We start from the raw sequence: 18070 nt of genomic DNA, 5'->3' as shown, positions 1-18070 counted from the left end.
CTAAAACGCACAAAAAAGAAAGTTTCTCGTAGCATTTTCTGTCTGCCAAAAAATACCTGAAAGTATGTGCAATACAATTGCAACAAAACTGGCAATAATTAGACTTGGTTATATTTTCAATCAGAAATAATCATATTATTATCTTTAGGAATCTGTAAAAATCTAGAATGATCGAGTGGCAAATAGCTTTTATCCTGCCGATAATAAAATAGTCTGCTGGCTGAGAAGAGGAACATTTCGTGTTTTCATGTTGCGTCTCCATCTCCAGTGTCTGCGATGAAGACTCTACCTGCAATGGAAAACAATTCCATGATGTCATGTCCTCCTCGATATCATCCTGATATCGCAGAAATCAAAGTAGAAGCGCTCCGTGAAGATGACAAATATAAGGCTCAGGAATGTTTTCGGGTTGCTTGCGTTTGCAGAACGAGTCTTGAACACGGACGACGAGGTCGCTCAGCTCTTCTTCTCCGCGGGAAAAGGCTCCAGGGAGAGACGGCTGCCGTGTTTCACGTACACGTTGCCGTCCTCCAGCTTGACTTCATACACTTGTTGCTGTAAAGAAATGAATAAAATCAAAACAAAGGAAGACATAAGAGCTGATAACATCATGAGAGAACTCGCACTTTAATGTGTCGAAACAAGTGAACTTACAGTGTATTTAATGTCACGTTACACGAGATGTAAAAACTCCCATGAAGAAAACCTTTTGTTTTCACGTTTCTTCTGCTGCTTGTTATGTAGAAGAGAAACAACCGTTTATGAACATGATTAATGGAAAGCACGACATGTTTATGGAAAGTAAAGCTCTTGTTTGGACCGTTCGCTGCATCTAAACAACAGAACGGGGGGAAAGAAAAGATGTTCGACAGAACAAAAAGGGGAACATAATCTTTTCTCTGACTCATGAGCTGTTATTAGTGTTTTCATGACAGATCGCAGCGAGTGCAGCTGAGGACATGATTGGAGAAGCTGCATATCAGTCCAAGTACTACGCAGGGGGATATTTTGGGCATCTTTTTTTGGGGGCTCAACTAGTGTTTTCACGTACCTGTAAGGACGTCCCGGACTTCCCCGTCCTGAGGTCAAAGTCGTAGTCGTGCCAGGGACAGAAAACCTGCAGGACTCCGTCGGCCTCCTCGATGTCCCCCTCACACAGAGGACCGCCTGGGACACGCACACAGGAAATTGTTAAATCGGCACCTTTTCAAAATAAAATCACTTTTGTGGCCGACCCACTCGAGATAACCTGATTGTGTTGTAAGGCTTGCATGACAAGTGTTGTGACGCGTAACTAGTAACCATATACTGTACATGTGTGGAACCAGAGACTTTATATGTGGAACTATAGACTGTACATGTGTTGAACCAGAGACTTTATATGTGGAACTATAGACTGTACATGTGTGGAACCAGAGACTTTATATGTGGAACTATAGACTGTACATGTGTGGAACCATAGACTTTATATGTGGAACCAGAGACTGTACAGGGGTTGAACCAGATACTTTATATGTGGAACCATATATTGTACATGTGTGGAACCATAGACTCTACATGTGGAACCATATACTGTACATGTGTGGAACCACATACTGTACATGTGTGGAACCATATACTGTACATGTGTGGAACCATAGACTCTACATGTGTGGAACCATATACTGTACATGTGGAACCATATACTGTACATGTGTGGAACCATAGACTCTACATGTGTGGAACCATATACTGTACATGTGTGGAACCACATACTGTACATGTGTGGAACCATATACTGTACATGTGTGGAACCATAGACTCTACATGTGTGGAACCATATACTGTACATGTGGAACCATATACTGTACATGTGTGGAACCATAGACTCTACATGTGTGGAACCATATACTGTACATGTGTGGAACCATATACTGTACATGTGTGGAACCATAGACTCTACATGTGGAACCATGTACTACATGTGTGGAACCAGAGACTCTGTGTGTGTACATGTGTGGAACCATATACTGTACATGTGTGGAACCATAGACTCTACATGTGGAACCATATACTGTACATGTGTGGAACCATATACTGTACATGTGTGGAACCATATATTGTACATGTGTGGAACCATAGACTCTACATGTGGAACCATATACTGTACATGTGTGGAACCATATACTGTACATGTGTGGAACCATATACTGTACATGTGTGGAACCATATACTGTACATGTGGAACCATATACTGTACATGTGTGGAACCATATACTGTACATGTGTGGAACCATATACTGTACATGTGTGGAACCATATACTGTACATGTGGAACCATATACTGTACATGTGTGGAACCAGAGAATTTATATGTGGAACTATATACTGTACATGTGTGGAACCAGAGAATTTATATGTGGAACTATATGTGGAACTATATACTGTACATGTGTGGAACCATAGACTTTATATGTGGAACCAGAGACTGTATGTGTGGAACCAGAGACTACATGTGTGGAACCATAGACTTTATACGTGGAACCAGAGACTGTACATGTGAAACCATATACTACATGTGTGGAACCAGAGACTCTGTGTGTGTACATGTGTGGAACCATATACTGTACATGTGTGGAACCATATATTGTACATGTGTGGAACCATATATTGTACATGTGTGGAACCATAGACTCTGTGTGTGTACATGTGTGGAACCATATATTGTACATGTGTGGAACCAGAGACTCTGTGTGTGTACATGTGTGGAACCATATACTGTACATGTGTGGAACCATATATTGTACATGTGTGGAACCATATACTGTACATGTGTGGAACCATATATTGTACATGTGTGGAACCATAGACTTTATACGTGGAACCAGAGACTGTACATGTGAAACCATATACTACATGTGTGGAACCAGAGACTCTGTGTGTGTACATGTGTGGAACCATATACTGTACATGTGTGGAACCATATATTGTACATGTGTGGAACCATATATTGTACATGTGTGGAACCATAGACTCTGTGTGTGTACATGTGTGGAACCATATATTGTACATGTGTGGAACCAGAGACTCTGTGTGTGTACATGTGTGGAACCATATACTGTACATGTGTGGAACCATATATTGTACATGTGTGGAACCATATACTGTACATGTGTGGAACCATATATTGTACATGTGTGGAACCATAGACTCTACATGTGGAACCATATACTGTACATGTGTGGAACCATATACTGTACATGTGTGGAACCATATACTGTACATGTGTGGAACCATAGACTCTACATGTGTGGAACCATATACTGTACATGTGTGGAACCATATACTGTACATGTGTGGAACCATAGACTCTACATGTGGAACCATGTACTACATGTGTGGAACCAGAGACTCTGTGTGTGTACATGTGTGGAACCATAGACTTTATATGTGGAACCAGAGACTGTATGTGTGGAACCAGAGACTACATGTGTGGAACCATAGACTTTATACGTGGAACCAGAGACTGTACATGTGAAACCATATACTACATGTGTGGAACCAGAGACTCTGTGTGTGTACATGTGTGGAACCATATACTGTACATGTGTGGAACCATATATTGTACATGTGTGGAACCATAGACTCTACATGTGGAACCATATACTGTACATGTGTGGAACCACATACTGTACATGTGTGGAACCATATACTGTACATGTGTGGAACCATAGACTCTACATGTGTGGAACCATATACTGTACATGTGTGGAACCATATACTGTACATGTGTGGAACCATAGACTCTACATGTGTGGAACCATATACTGTACATGTGTGGAACCATAGACTCTACATGTGTGGAACCATATACTGTACATGTGTGGAACCATATACTGTACATGTGGAACCATATACTGTACATGTGTGGAACCATATACTGTACATGTGTGGAACCATATACTGTACATGTGTGGAACCATAGACTCTACATGTGTGGAACCATATACTGTACATGTGTGGAACCATATATTGTACATGTGTGGAACCATAGACTCTACATGTGTGGAACCATATACTGTACATGTGTGGAACCATAGACTCTACATGTGTGGAACCATATACTGTACATGTGTGGAACCATATACTGTACATGTGGAACCATATACTGTACATGTGTGGAACCATATACTGTACATGTGTGGAACCATATACTGTACATGTGTGGAACCATAGACTCTACATGTGTGGAACCATATACTGTACATGTGTGGAACCATAGACTCTACATGTGGAACCATGTACTACATGTGTGGAACCAGAGACTCTGTGTGTGTACATGTGTGGAACCATATACTGTACATGTGTGGAACCATAGACTCTACATGTGGAACCATATACTGTACATGTGGAACCATATACTGTACATGTGTGGAACCATATACTGTACATGTGTGGAACCATAGACTCTACATGTGTGGAACCATATACTGTACATGTGTGGAACCATATACTGTACATGTGTGGAACCATAGACTCTACATGTGGAACCATATACTGTACATGTGTGGAACCATATACTGTACATGTGTGGAACCATATACTGTACATGTGTGGAACCATAGACTGTACATGTGTGGAACCATAGACTCTACATGTGGAACCATATACTGTACATGTGTGGAACCATATACTGTACATGTGTGGAACCATAGACTCTACATGTGGAACCATATACTGTACATGTGTGGAACCATATACTGTACATGTGTGGAACCATATACTGTACATGTGGAACCATAGACTCTACATGTGTGGAACCATATACTGTACATGTGGAACCATATACTGTACATGTGTGGAACCATAGACTCTACATGTGTGGAACCATATACTGTACATGTGTGGAACCATAGACTCTACATGTGTGGAACCATATACTGTACATGTGTGGAACCATAGACTCTACATGTGGAACCATGTACTACATGTGTGGAACCAGAGACTCTGTGTGTGTACATGTGTGGAACCATATACTGTACATGTGTGGAACCATATATTGTACATGTGTGGAACCATAGACTCTACATGTGGAACCATATACTGTACATGTGTGGAACCATATACTGTACATGTGTGGAACCATAGACTCTACATGTGGAACCATATACTGTACATGTGTGGAACCATATACTGTACATGTGTGGAACCATATACTGTACATGTGTGGAACCATATACTGTACATGTGTGGAACCATAGACTCTACATGTGGAACCATATACTGTACATGTGTGGAACCATATACTGTACATGTGTGGAACCATAGACTCTACATGTGGAACCATATACTGTACATGTGTGGAACCATATACTGTACATGTGTGGAACCATATACTGTACATGTGTGGAACCATATACTGTACATGTGGAACCATATACTGTACATGTGTGGAACCAGAGACTGAGAAACCTGCTGCCACCTTCAGTGCCAGCTGAGAGAGAAATTAACCACAACCTCGTATTCTGTTCGAGGAAATGTGTTATCGGCACATTTCCTCATTACGGCGAATTCACGTATTATTTGACTATTTGTTTTAAACGGGATGCAACATGCAACATTGTATCCTGTTTTAACAGCTAGCTAATCGGCTGATGCTTTTACCGGAATGTGCACAGCGAGCATCCATGGCGAAAAACTCCCCCTTCACGTAGAAGAGGCAGACGTCAGAGCCGCGGCCGAGCGGGGAGTGCATGAGCCGGCAGCGCTTCGAGGAGAGCGCCGCGGTCGGGCCTATGAGTCTCCACGAGATGCCCTCCGTGTTTCCCTCTCCGTCTCCGGAGCCGGAAGCCATAGTTTGCGCTACAACTCGGCTGCAAAATGGCTCTCTTTTTTTGCGGTTTATTTCGGTGGAAAATATTCCATTTTTATCCACCGGGCCGAGCGGTGCGACGGTGAGCGGTGCGGGACTGAGCTGCCTCCATCCGGGCTGCAGCCTGCTGCTGGAGAGCCTGTGACGCCGTCGCACCGAGGCGCGAGCACGGCTGCTGGTTTGCACGCGAGCTAACGAGCTAACGAGCGGCACAGATATTCCTCACGAGCCCACACCATCGATCATGTTCTCTTCGATTGATCAGCTCCCAAAGCCGAGGCAGCAGCGGGATCCAGCCTGCAAAAATGGGCCTTTCGTGTTGAACCAAAGAGCTTTAGAGACACCTTAGGTTTTAAAAAAAAATAGAGTTTTAAATACATTGATCCATTTAGAGATGTCTTTTTTTCAGACTAGTGGAAAGAAAACATCAAAAATACACATTTAGGTGTTTATTTTACTACTTTGTCAGTAGACTTCCCCTAATGCACCAAACACATTTCATATTACTAGTATATATCAAAGTTACCTTCGATATTTAAACATTCCTTTTTCATAAAATGAAATTAGTTCTCTGAGACAGAATTCTCCACTTCAGTAGCACACAAATACAGCAGACTTTCCAGTTCCCTTCTTCTCTATATTTTGATGTTTTCTACAGAAGGGTTTGCTTGAATAGAATTCAGAGCCTGATTTACACAACAGTTTATTCCTAAACACTTGTTTTTAAATGACTGTTGACAGTATGTTCTGTTTTATGGGGTGATACAAAGAGGTATCCAAAATCCCCCGCTGTAGAAACCGTTGACTCTAATATGTCAACAAAATGAAACAAGAATTTTGAACCTGGCTTCATCCAAAATTCGATTTCCGTCCTGAAAATGTATTTCAAATAAGCACATATTTCATAAGCTAATGGGCCATTTATATATTGTAATACAAATGTTCAGAACACTTGTAATGCACAAAAGAATTGTCTTAATATAAGTAATCAACTGGGGAAGTTTTATGATGATATCTATTAGTTACACTTTATTCTTACCCTATTTCCATGGAGTGTTTCCCCTTAATGTGGGGACATCTGTTCATCATAATAATTCAGGCTACATGTTTCATTAGGACACATCCAGACACACATTTCATGTTCTTTCATTAAAGTCCGTTTGTGACTTTGTTTTATGTTCAAACATTACAACTCTGCAAACATACCACTCCTCCAGGCTTTCTTGGTGTCCCGTTTGAGTTTATTGGGAGCACTTTAATACACAGAGCGTTGGACTTCTTCCCAAAGAGTGCGGTGAATGAGGATCATTACTTTTTTATGTACTGTTCAAGTAGTTCAAAACCATTTCTTAATTATGAGCCATAAAGCCTGCTATTGTTCTTACATGGCAGACGCCCTCGGCGCTCCAGACAGGTATTTGGCTGATTTCTTCAGGTTTCCACAGTGCAGGTTCTTAACTTTATTACAAGGTGTTCGTGAGCCAGTGTTTTAGTTGTTGAGCTAGCACGTCAACAGTATTGACACGCATGTTTTCACTCGCTGCAGAAAAAAATAATCCTTTTTAGTCAGCTGACAGATAAACAAATGAAAACATAACTTCAGAGAGACGTCAAAAAACGTCAAAAAACAAGATCTCCAAATTCTGTCAATCAGTTTAACCTCAACCTTTTATATTTGGGCCACGTGTTCTATAACAAAGTAGATTTAAGACTCCTAATTAACGGCAGTGTATATAATTGACCTTTCCAGTAGCATTGAAGTTGCGATTTCTTGCCACATACACATTAATCCAATTGGCAAAATGCTAATTGGCAACATGAAAGATCTGTATTTCTTCAACTTTGATTCGCTTTGTCTCCACCGCCTCATTGTGCCAGTAATAATGTCGCTGGCGGTTGAGCCGAGAAGTAATGCGAGTTACTGGCTGGACCGAAGTGACGCATTAACAGAGGCCGCTTGTTCTGATTCCTGACTTTGAGAAGCTGACTCGCGTAAAGGCGCGAGCGCAGAGGAGGAGGGACGAGAAAACGTGTCATGGGCAGGGAGGGAGAATGTGCACTGCGTCTTGTCAGAAGTTGGATCTCAGCGAGAGTAAATGTGAGGTGGAATCACAGAAGAATAAGGAGTGTAAAGAAACCTGAGCCGAATATGTTGCGTTCTAGGCCTCTAACCGCATCAACAGATTGACAGGTTATCATCATTATAACTCATTCTCCACCTGTAACCTTTAAAACCTTCATACTTATTTATATTAGGTGTGAACGCTGACTAAAGACCTCTACGTGCCAACAGTTTGGATTAGGATCTAAATATGATGGACTAGCTTGTCATGTAATGGGATGATGATCATCTTTTTTTGTCTGCTTTGACTCTGCGGTTCGATGCTCAGCATCACTTTGTACAACATTCGTTATTTTGTGCCGAGTCATGACTATCAGTCATGATTAAATTACAACTAAGTTGCGTTTTGAGCGGAACCTATTTTCTCGCGCATTGCGCAATTTGAAATGCGTGGTTTACGGAAAATGCTACAAAAGTACTTTGTTTAGGAAACACATTTCATTTGTTAGGTTTAGTAAAAAACACATCATAGTTAGAATGAAAATAACTACAAAACTAAACAAAAATGCACTCGCTTATATTTAAGCAACAAATGTACTGTGTTAGATTCAGGCAACAAAACCACCTCGTTAAGTTTAGGTAACAACTTGACTTATTATGTTTAGTAGAACACATCATGGTTTGGCTTAAAATGACAAAACTAAACAAAAGTGTAACAAAAGTACTCATTTGAGAGTTATTTGTGAAACGCGTCTCAAATGTTTTTGCCTCAATAATGAAGTTTGATTGGAAAATCACCAACTGTGTTTATTTTTAACAACGTGGCCAAGTATTACTAATAAGAGGGTGGGGTCCTGAGGTTAATAAATGGGCTTCAGAAGTATTTCAGCCAAACAGCTGTGCGGTGAAAGGGGGCATGTCTGCAGGTTTGAGGTGCCACACTGACAAACATTACCAACAGCTCCGCTTTGGCGTGCTTGAAAGGTGAGAAAACGGCAAGGCACACGTTGTGAATCAAATTAAATGAGCTGCAAATGATGAGGTTTTTTTTTTGTTTTTCTTAGGGAGAGGGAAAAAAAGTAATTACAGACATCAAAATGATGTACTGTGGAAAATTTGAATCAGTGGGCTGGATGGGATTAGTAAACAAAAGGTGCAGACAGCGGAAGGCGGGCCAAAATGAGGATAGCGCTGTCCATAAATTTCTTTGACTTTGCGTTGCAGGGATTCGACTACTGGACAGTGCAGCTATTTGTGTCAGGCAACATTTGGTGCAGAGAAAGTCTGGCTCAGATGAGATATTAGGCCGTGAGCGGAGCCCAAACTCATCCATCATTAGCCTCATCTTGTCCACAACCCAGCAAACCACCCTCAAATGTCTCCTAACTCATCCGCCATGGATGGATGGAAGAAAAACTCTCCAGCCAACGTGGTTTTTATTTTTTTATTAGCTGAGTAAATGTTTCAGCCAAGCTCAAAACGCCGCTACCTGCTTGCTTTGCTCCTTGTTCCAATAGATCTTGTCATTCACGTGCTTCTCGTTTCATGTGCCGATGTGAGGGCAGCGTGATTTAAAGCTCCCACAAGGAGCTCATCTAAGGATAAACTCTGCCGTTTGCTCAGTATACCCGATGTCCTTTTTAGTTTTTTTTTTATATCTTTCGAACGTGAATAGCCGTAATGTCTTTATGTCACTTCAAATGCAAATCCAGACTCAATTTTGATGTTCAGTGGACAGGAAACTGAAGCCACATCTGACTCCTGGACCCAGTCCCGATGTCTGCCCTCACACACACCAGCAATGAGCTCCAAGTCTCTGCACGGGCCCACTGCGAAAACGATAAGTGGTCAAGGGCCCTTTTAATAAAACGTTTGAGCTTTTTATGCACACTTTAAACAAGTCTGCAATGCTGCTGACTTTGCTTAAGGCACTTCATAGCGTCCTAATGGTAAAAATATGCAAAACAGGAGGTCAAAAATCATCAAGAACAAGTTTACGAAACAGCTAATATGGACTTATTAGATCCGGGAAATGCAGCAAACTTAAACAAACTAGACACCCCCCTTCCTTGCTCTGACCTCGCTCATCTTCACAGATGGCTTTCATTTTGATCCGACCTACACACTTGTAAAGTTTTATGGCTGCATCACGTACGGTTGCAACGCCATCTCAGTGAGATAATCTGTCCACAGATAGAAAGAGACACCTGGTAAAGTACTCAAGACCCTTGAGCCCTGACAACGTGTTGCATGCTGATCACACAGGCGAAGGAAACGCAATGGTACAACATTTAGCTCTTACTCGCTTTCTTGCAGAGGAATATTTTGGTTTCAGTGGTGTATATATATATATATATATATATATGTGTGTGTGTGACACACAATCTCGGGTGCAGCCTGAAGGTGCAACTGAAAAAGCAGGCTTCCCGAAACAGTTTTTGAAGGTAACAGAGAAGAAAGGCCGTGTGCCCGTGCGGACCCTGTGCCCTGAGTGGGCAGTCATGAAACAAGCAGCAGAAAATCGTTGCAGACTCTCAACATCCCCTTGTCTCTCAATACGAACCTCTTCCATCAGGAAGAAGACGCTGTGTGCCAAAGTGCAAATCAAACAGCTTGAAGCTATCGTTTTGTTCCAGCCTCCATCAAGCCGCTGAACTCTGACGCTAAATCTTAGTGCGAAAGAGCAAAGTGCCATAAATACGCACATGTTTTAGTACTTTTATATTATTCTAGTCTCTTTTGTTGTCAATGTCAGATGTCAATTTTTATTTTATTTTATTTATGTGAATCACCGCGGTCATAATCTGCATTGCTCCTTTGTTTCATTCACGTTTTCTTTTTTGTGACTCACTTTCACGTCGCTTCCTGCCTTCAAGTGTTTTCCCGCCAGTTTTGATTGTCTGCCTGATTACTTTCACCTGTTCCTCGTTAGCTTCTGCCCTCACCAGACCTCCTGCCCACCTGTTCCCACTTCCCCATTAGTCACTATTTTTACCTTTGTGTTCTTCGTCAGTTTGTCATCGCTGTTGTGTGGCGTTCTGCTTCCCGGCTGCCTGTTTATGGACTCTGGCCACGTGTAAGCTGACTCTACAATAACTCACGTAAGTAATCCTGCTGCTTTCTCAGCTGTCTGCCTTCGAGTCCAATCCGTGTTCAAGGACTCCCTGCACTGTGACGGGGCCTGCATCTCACCTCATTGCTTCTTTTATCGAGTATTCTTACGAGTTCTTTTTATTTCTTCAAACGTAACAATTAATTTACCCCCCAAAAATATAAAAAACAGAATTTATATATTTTATTCATCTTCTATTTGTTAACTTGAACACGAATTGTGGACCTCAAATTCAGAGTGACTGCTTTGTATTTAATCACTGACATGGATTGATGTCCTCACTAATAACTAATATAAAGATAAGATAATCAAATGTGCTTTTTGCATCGTGGTGGGGCAAGGGAAATAACTGACACGATTTACAGATTGTAACAGCCTGTGGCTCTTTTTTTCTACTCGTACATGAGCATTTAAAGGAAATGGAAAATATAAAATGTACAAATGACGTTGGCTGACATACGATGTTAGATAACGTTGCGTTACCATATCAGCAAATAACTTTAAATGTGCGTGCGATGAAGAAACATTTACAACTAACAAACACTTTCCGCATGATTTATCCTCATGCATTAACAGCTACGTTTTTAGGGAACAAAAAGTGAACTGGGCACGGCGCTGTGTTGCTGCCGTCTTGACAAAGCAAGTGTTTGTGCATAACAGTTATGCTGCTGTGATAAGCCATTATTAATATGCAGTTTACACAGCACCACAGTGTGGGGTCTCTGACTAAAGTACTTTCACATTTAAGATGATTTTTATTTACTTTTTTAGCTGCAGCCAGCTCTCTGGCAGAATGCATGCCCCATTTCACTGGGGACAATACTCTAGGCTAGTAGCTTATTTAACATCCTGTAGTGGTATCGATCTTCTCTCTTAACTCGTTCTTAGTCCTTTTAAACCAAAGTTTAAATGGTTTCCGGGTATTAGGACTGCACCCCCAAAATAATGTTGCATCCTAAGAGAGGATTGATTAAATCCATACTGAGTCTTAAGTCCAGGGGGTGGACAATGCAATTTTGAATGCCAAACTGCCCAAATTCACCTTGAGGGAAGCCACACAAATCCTGACGTAAGTGCGGAGGATATTGGCTCATTTGTCAGGAAGGAAATCCTCCAATTCTGCGAGGCAGGAAACGGAGGCAACATGCTCGTATGTACCCGCTCTCATAAAGGTGTGTGTGTGAATCTGGTTACCGCGGAGGCCGTGGAAGGATCCTGTTCCTAATAAGTGTTCATGAGACCACTCTTTGATTTGTTTAGCAGTGTTTATGGGCTCATCAGGATCTTGGAAAACCGGTTCGGGGAACAGAGTTTGCCCCCACCTTCTCCCCGTAAAATGGTCTCATTCTCTGGCTGTTATGTGACCATGCAGAGCAATAATCAGATCTAATGACACGAGATGGCTGCTCGCACCATTACAGAACCGCAGCATTAAACAGTTGGCAGCGGTCGACGCAGACTGTAGGTATACTTTGGCTTTTTCCAAACATAACGCTGCCTGAGCGAAGGGAAAAAGGGTGAACGGCGAGATGACTCATCAGACCAAGTTTTGGTCTCAATTACTTGCAGAAAACAGGACGAGCAGACCTCTCGCTGCTTACTGGCAATCAACTTAATATGTGACATCTGTGTTGCCTGAATCATTGTGATTCGGCATCTCCAAGGTCAGCCATTCTTTACGCATTTTACTTTCCCCTACCTACCTCTTATCATCAAAGATTATTTGTGGCTCAAAGAGAAATGATGATTAATGGCTTTGTTTGCTTCTCTCGGGATTGGCCTTTGGGTGATCGATGGTGCTGAAATGTAACACAGACACTTCCTGCTCGCTACGCCGTCGACATTTTCAGTCTACTTTCGCAACGTGTCAACAAGCGTCTCTCGACAAACTTACTTTGACATCCTTAATGTTTAACAATGCTACTCTTCGTCTATAAAGGTTAGTGTTGACGTTGTGCTGTTTTCCTGCAAACGGGATAAATGTGACGTTGTACAGCAACATCTCCTTCGGTGTAACATTGTGAAAATGTGGGAGCCAAAGAGCCAGACTCTCACTAATTTCCCAAATGGCATCACTCGGTAAAGTGCACCTCATTTGACCTGCAAGCACCTTTTTAAACCTTACAATGTTTTTCTCCAACCGATTTTTGTCGAGGAAATGCATTTAATGGCGCCCGTGAGACAGCGAGGGCATGACATCGAGCCGCTGAGTCACACTCTGTAACGTCTGCCCCCACCTCCACTGCATTCATGTCTGCAGGAGAGATCAGACTATGCTGCATTCCTTCCTTCATGTCCTCAGACCTGATTATATCCAGACACAATACGTCTTGTTCCTAGCTCAGCAGACTGTTAGAGGTAGCGTCTGAGCAGTGAGGAGGCCGGAGCTCACTATCTGAAAACGCAGACATGTAGTTATCATGACGTTCCTCTGTGGTGTTGCATTTAATGATCGATTGGAGGAAATGTGATCAGGTATGCTGTTGGTGATCCACTGTTTTCTGGAAACTCTGATTTAAGTTTTATTGTGGTTAAATGGGCATGACGCACAACAAACTGATACTTCATGATTTTTTCTTTTTGGCAGCCCATGTGGACAAAAGTGGCAGTGTTTTCGAGCACCAGATGTATGATACATTTTCTTTCTGCCTTTTTTACTTCATAAAACGTGTTACTTCGTCTCCAGCCATTTCCTAATGAGCTGTAAATGGGAAGTACTGCTCAGACTGACATATATTTAAAAAAAAAAAAAAAAAGACGTTATTTTGGTCCTAAAGAAATGGACAAAGTCAAGCTTTGACCAGTTGGTCATGGAGGATGTCAGTCATCACAGTTGGCGGCATTCGTTCTCTGTGCGCCATGGAGATCTGTACCAAATTTGGTGGAAAATCCAGCAAATAATAAAGATATTTCACTCAAGCAAAAATGTCCCGCTCAGCTTCTAGCGCTAGAGTAAAAGTCAGGGGATGACTAAAGTCATTAGGCTTCAGCTTTAGCGGATCAACATTCTGTGTAAAATTTAACGGATATTTAAGTCTGGATCATGGCGAAATGACCTGGTTGGTCCCAATGAGACATATTTTTTTCACTTTGTCTACTTTCATGTCTCGTTTTATTTTTCGCTTCTACTGACTGAATTCACTTTATGTAGCTCACGCTGTCAGACATTAACCTGACGCTCCAGATGGTTTGTTACACAGAACCATCTGAGAGGCATTCAATGGAAACGGTTTGGAAAGGTGCAGGCACAAAAAAAATACTTGGCAGGTGATTGGTTGAACCATCTGTCAATCAAACTCTAGTCGATGCGAATCTGGAGAAGATCGAAAACACCTTTTCCATCAAGAAGAGCCTTCAGTGTCTCCAGTTCTGGTGTCTCTGCTGCAGCATCTTCGCTAACCTCTTCACAAGCTGCCGTTGTTGTTGAGAACAAACTGTCTCCTCTTTGCGGCACAAACCAGTAGCTCCTCAAAGGACGTGACTAGAGCAAACACAAAGGCATAACTTCAAGCGAAGACCTCGGGGTCTGAAACAAGAAGCCAATGCCGACGTTTGTATGCATGTTCCAAGCGGAAATTGACATGTGATGCAGCACTTTCTTTGGGGGGGGAAACGAACAAATAATGTGAAGTCACTTTTCGTTAGATATACCAACAGTTGTACAAGGTTACGTTGACTTCTTATATAGTACAGATGAGAACTAATCTTATAAAAAAAGGAAGACTTATAGAGACAAGCTTATGGAGCTAAATCCAGGTCATATGTTTTGTTCATTTGAAAAAATGATTTGAACTGTAAAAAAAAATGTTGAAAATATAAAATCTGTTACTGAAAAAATATATTATTTTTCTAAGTTCAACAACAAAACTTGATTGTTCAAATCTAAGCAGAACATATGGCCTGGATTTAGCTCCATACAGGCTCACAAACCTGCGTAAAATAGTTTTAATTAAAACAAACGCACACACCATGATCAGCAGTTTCTCCCCTTCACAAGCCTATAACCACTTGACCCTCGCTCAGTCTGCAGACGTCTACGCACCAGACCTTCTAGAATACATCAACATAATTACTCAACTTCAGCCCAGAGGCACACGGACTAAACATTCACAATGGCTCCACCAGGCCAACAACCCGCAATTCGTTTCGCCTTGAGAACTACTTTAAGAGGCATATTTCCAATTTTTTTTATTATAAAAAAACATACTTTTTTGCCTGCATAGAACATATCCGACAGTCAAAGCAACTCTATGGCAATCTTGCCTAAAATGGCAAATAATAAAGGAGGTGACATGAAAGACATGATGCGTGGATTCAGGTGTGTTAAAACATATTGGTAGCTGGGGCCCCATATGCCAGAGAGAAAAACAGTTGTTGGAACATTGCGTTGCAAAGTGGCCCATGGAGACATGTTAAGCCTGTTCCTGTCTGATGGCCCACTGTTGCTGCTGCAGATTCCATCCCCGGCTCAAACTAGTCTTTCTTCTTTAATGGAGGTTTCAAGCCTCACTGATCTGCATGTGTCCCATAACCGCGCTCTTAAATGGACTGGCTGTACTCCCTGAACCTCGAAAACAAACGGAACGCATTTTATGAAAGAATATTACAGTCTGGAACCAGATAGATCAGAGGCAGGATAACCGAGTCCGACGGCTTTCTCGCAAAGTAAACAACAATTTTCATTTATGTGCCCCTTGTTTTGTTGGAGACATATTATAAAACGGTCCATTTTGTAAGCCATACCTCCCAGGCTGTAAGCTAGTGAGACGTAGCTCTCCATAGTTATTTTTGCTCAAGAGATCAACAGAAGCCATCAAAATACACTGAGTCTAAATTACATTCATGTATCAATTGATCTAACATGTTTCCCATATTCCATCAGAGAGGATGTTGTAATGGCCAGAGGAGATGTAAAAGATCACTGAAATAACACCAGCCTAGACATGTCTCTCAATTCTATGTTTTAAGCAGGTCACACGCTGAATGTAAGGATTTAAGAAAAGAAAGCTCAGCTCTATAAAAGTTCATTTGATGGACCATGAAAGGAAAGATGTAATCGGCGTTGGCCAACAGCTTCTAACCGCATCACCGCATCAAACGGCCTCTCCAGCCAGAGGATGAGAGCATGCGGGACTCGTGGAGGAGGGATCGATTTGTAAGGGGGGACCTGTCCATCTGGGAAAGTGAACATTCAGAAACAAAGGTCTCATGGAGTGAAACTCAGCATGTTCGCTGTCTTTGTACCATCTTCAGGGAGACGCACGCGATGTTTACACAAATGGGGAGACATTTGAAAACAATATTTTTGCGCAAAAGTGATTCCAACCGCACAAGTTTTTACGACTGCTTGTATTGAATGTCATGCAAGGGGCGTAATTTCCACTGGGGGTTGGTGGCATGTCAACGGTGGGGGGAAAAAAAGTCCCCTTTGCACCCATTTTGAACGTTGTCTGCCAATTTTATGGCCGAATTCTAATGCTGCAGACTTGAGTATGAAAGTTAACTTTAGCGTGTGTCTTCAGCAAATGTCTTGCATAGAATTCAATTGTATTTAACTCCACCCTCTTGTGTCACTTCTGTTTGCAAAAAAACAAGATGGCGACAAGTCAAAAGCATGAGGCGCTATACGGCCTTAAAATCCAAGATTGTGACGGCTCGAGAAACAAAGATGGCTACGGCCCAAAAAACAAAATGGTGGCCGCTAAAATGCAGAGCTCAAAACTTTAAACTGTCGGTCACAAACCAAAGGATGATGGTCACAGTGACTACGTCCATTTCTTGCATACAGTCTATAATTCCACTTATAGCAGGATATTCAGCTAGATGCAAAACCATATCTCACAGTAAACCTGTTTCTAATCCTGAATGCATCAATGTCTCGATTCACAATAAATACAAATGATCGTTTAGAATGTGACCTCAAATAAGAATATATATTTGTTCCAAGGTCTCCTCTCATTGCACTGAAAAGCTGTTGAAACGGTGAAGATCCGCAGTAACATCTGGGGCAAAATCTGGCCCCAACCTCAGACACCTTGTCTTCCACATGTTCTTTCATTTCACTTCAGATCTGGCAAATATAAGTTGCACTTGCTAAAAACTAGGTCAGGGCAGTAGCTGACTGGTTGGAATAACCTGTGCATTGCCCAGAGATCCTTCAATGTCTTCGTGACTTTCCTTGGAGCGTGAGCTCAGAGCATTAGAGTCACAGTGGAACACTCAATGAGGTGTTGAGTGTCTTTCCAGTCAAAGATCTGGAGGGCAAAGGGTCCGCCAATTGTCCAATTTAATGCTTTCATAAGAACCTGAAGTTAATGGGATCTAGAGATTCTGGCCGTTGAACGTAATTGAAAGAATGAGATATTGCCTGATAGACAAAAGTGTCAACTCATTACACTCCGTTTCCATCTTCCACTCTAACCAATCACTAGAGACCAATGTATCTGCCTGAGTCATTAAGTCAACACTGATGGGTAGCCATGGCAAAAAGTGAGCACCCAACTAGGATGTTGGGTGCTATTTAGAAGACTTGAGGCACAGCTTGACATGTGATGCTGTTGGCTAATCTTTAGCGGGGGGGGGGAGACAAACTCCTTGGATCAATTACTTTTTCAACCGAGGAACGGCTGGTTCATCTCTTGATGCAAGATGAAGCAGTGAACTGGGTTGAGTGGGCAAACCCAAAGGTCTGCACTCAGGCAATGGAGTGCTGCAGGAATTTTAAATGTATTGTTGTAGTCCAGCAGGAAGTCAGTGTCACTGGTTTCCTGGATGAGAAGCCAATGAATTTTGTATTTTTGCAGAAAACCAGCTTTTATTTTATATGTTTTGGACTCATTCCTGCAGCTATGAGAGAACCATGCCGTAATATTCTATTGCTTCAGGACTCAGACGGAGGAAGTGGTTTATGATATTGATCTATACTTCTTGCAAACTACAAAAGTAGATGCAAGAGCATTTCAAACTGTGATCTGCATATCAGATTTCTGTAAACTAATTTCTGTTGTTGCAGATCAAATCATAACTGCAGCAGCTGCTCAGACAC

At 41.8% G+C, this 18070-nt stretch overlaps 1 protein-coding gene across 1 annotated transcript; it reads right to left on the bottom strand.

Annotated features, from left to right (window-relative positions):
• Nucleotides 1-456: 456 nt before the first annotated feature.
• LOC306738897 (Rieske domain-containing protein) lies at nucleotides 457-5833 on the bottom strand (the record flags this gene model as incomplete). The annotated part of the gene is made up of 3 exons (XM_079220825.1): nucleotides 457-555; nucleotides 1052-1167; nucleotides 5644-5833. 3 exons carry the CDS (start codon nucleotides 5831-5833, stop codon nucleotides 457-459), a joined length of 405 nt encoding a protein of 134 aa, XP_079076951.1.
• Between the last annotated feature and the right edge of the window lie 12237 nt (nucleotides 5834-18070).

This window comes from Taurulus bubalis (assembly GCF_910589615.1).
Source record: "Taurulus bubalis genome assembly, chromosome: 7".
Classification (NCBI taxonomy): Eukaryota; Metazoa; Chordata; class Actinopteri; order Perciformes; family Cottidae; genus Taurulus; species Taurulus bubalis.
Note: the sequence above shows the minus strand (reverse complement) of the source record. Positions and strands in the feature narration are given on the sequence as shown.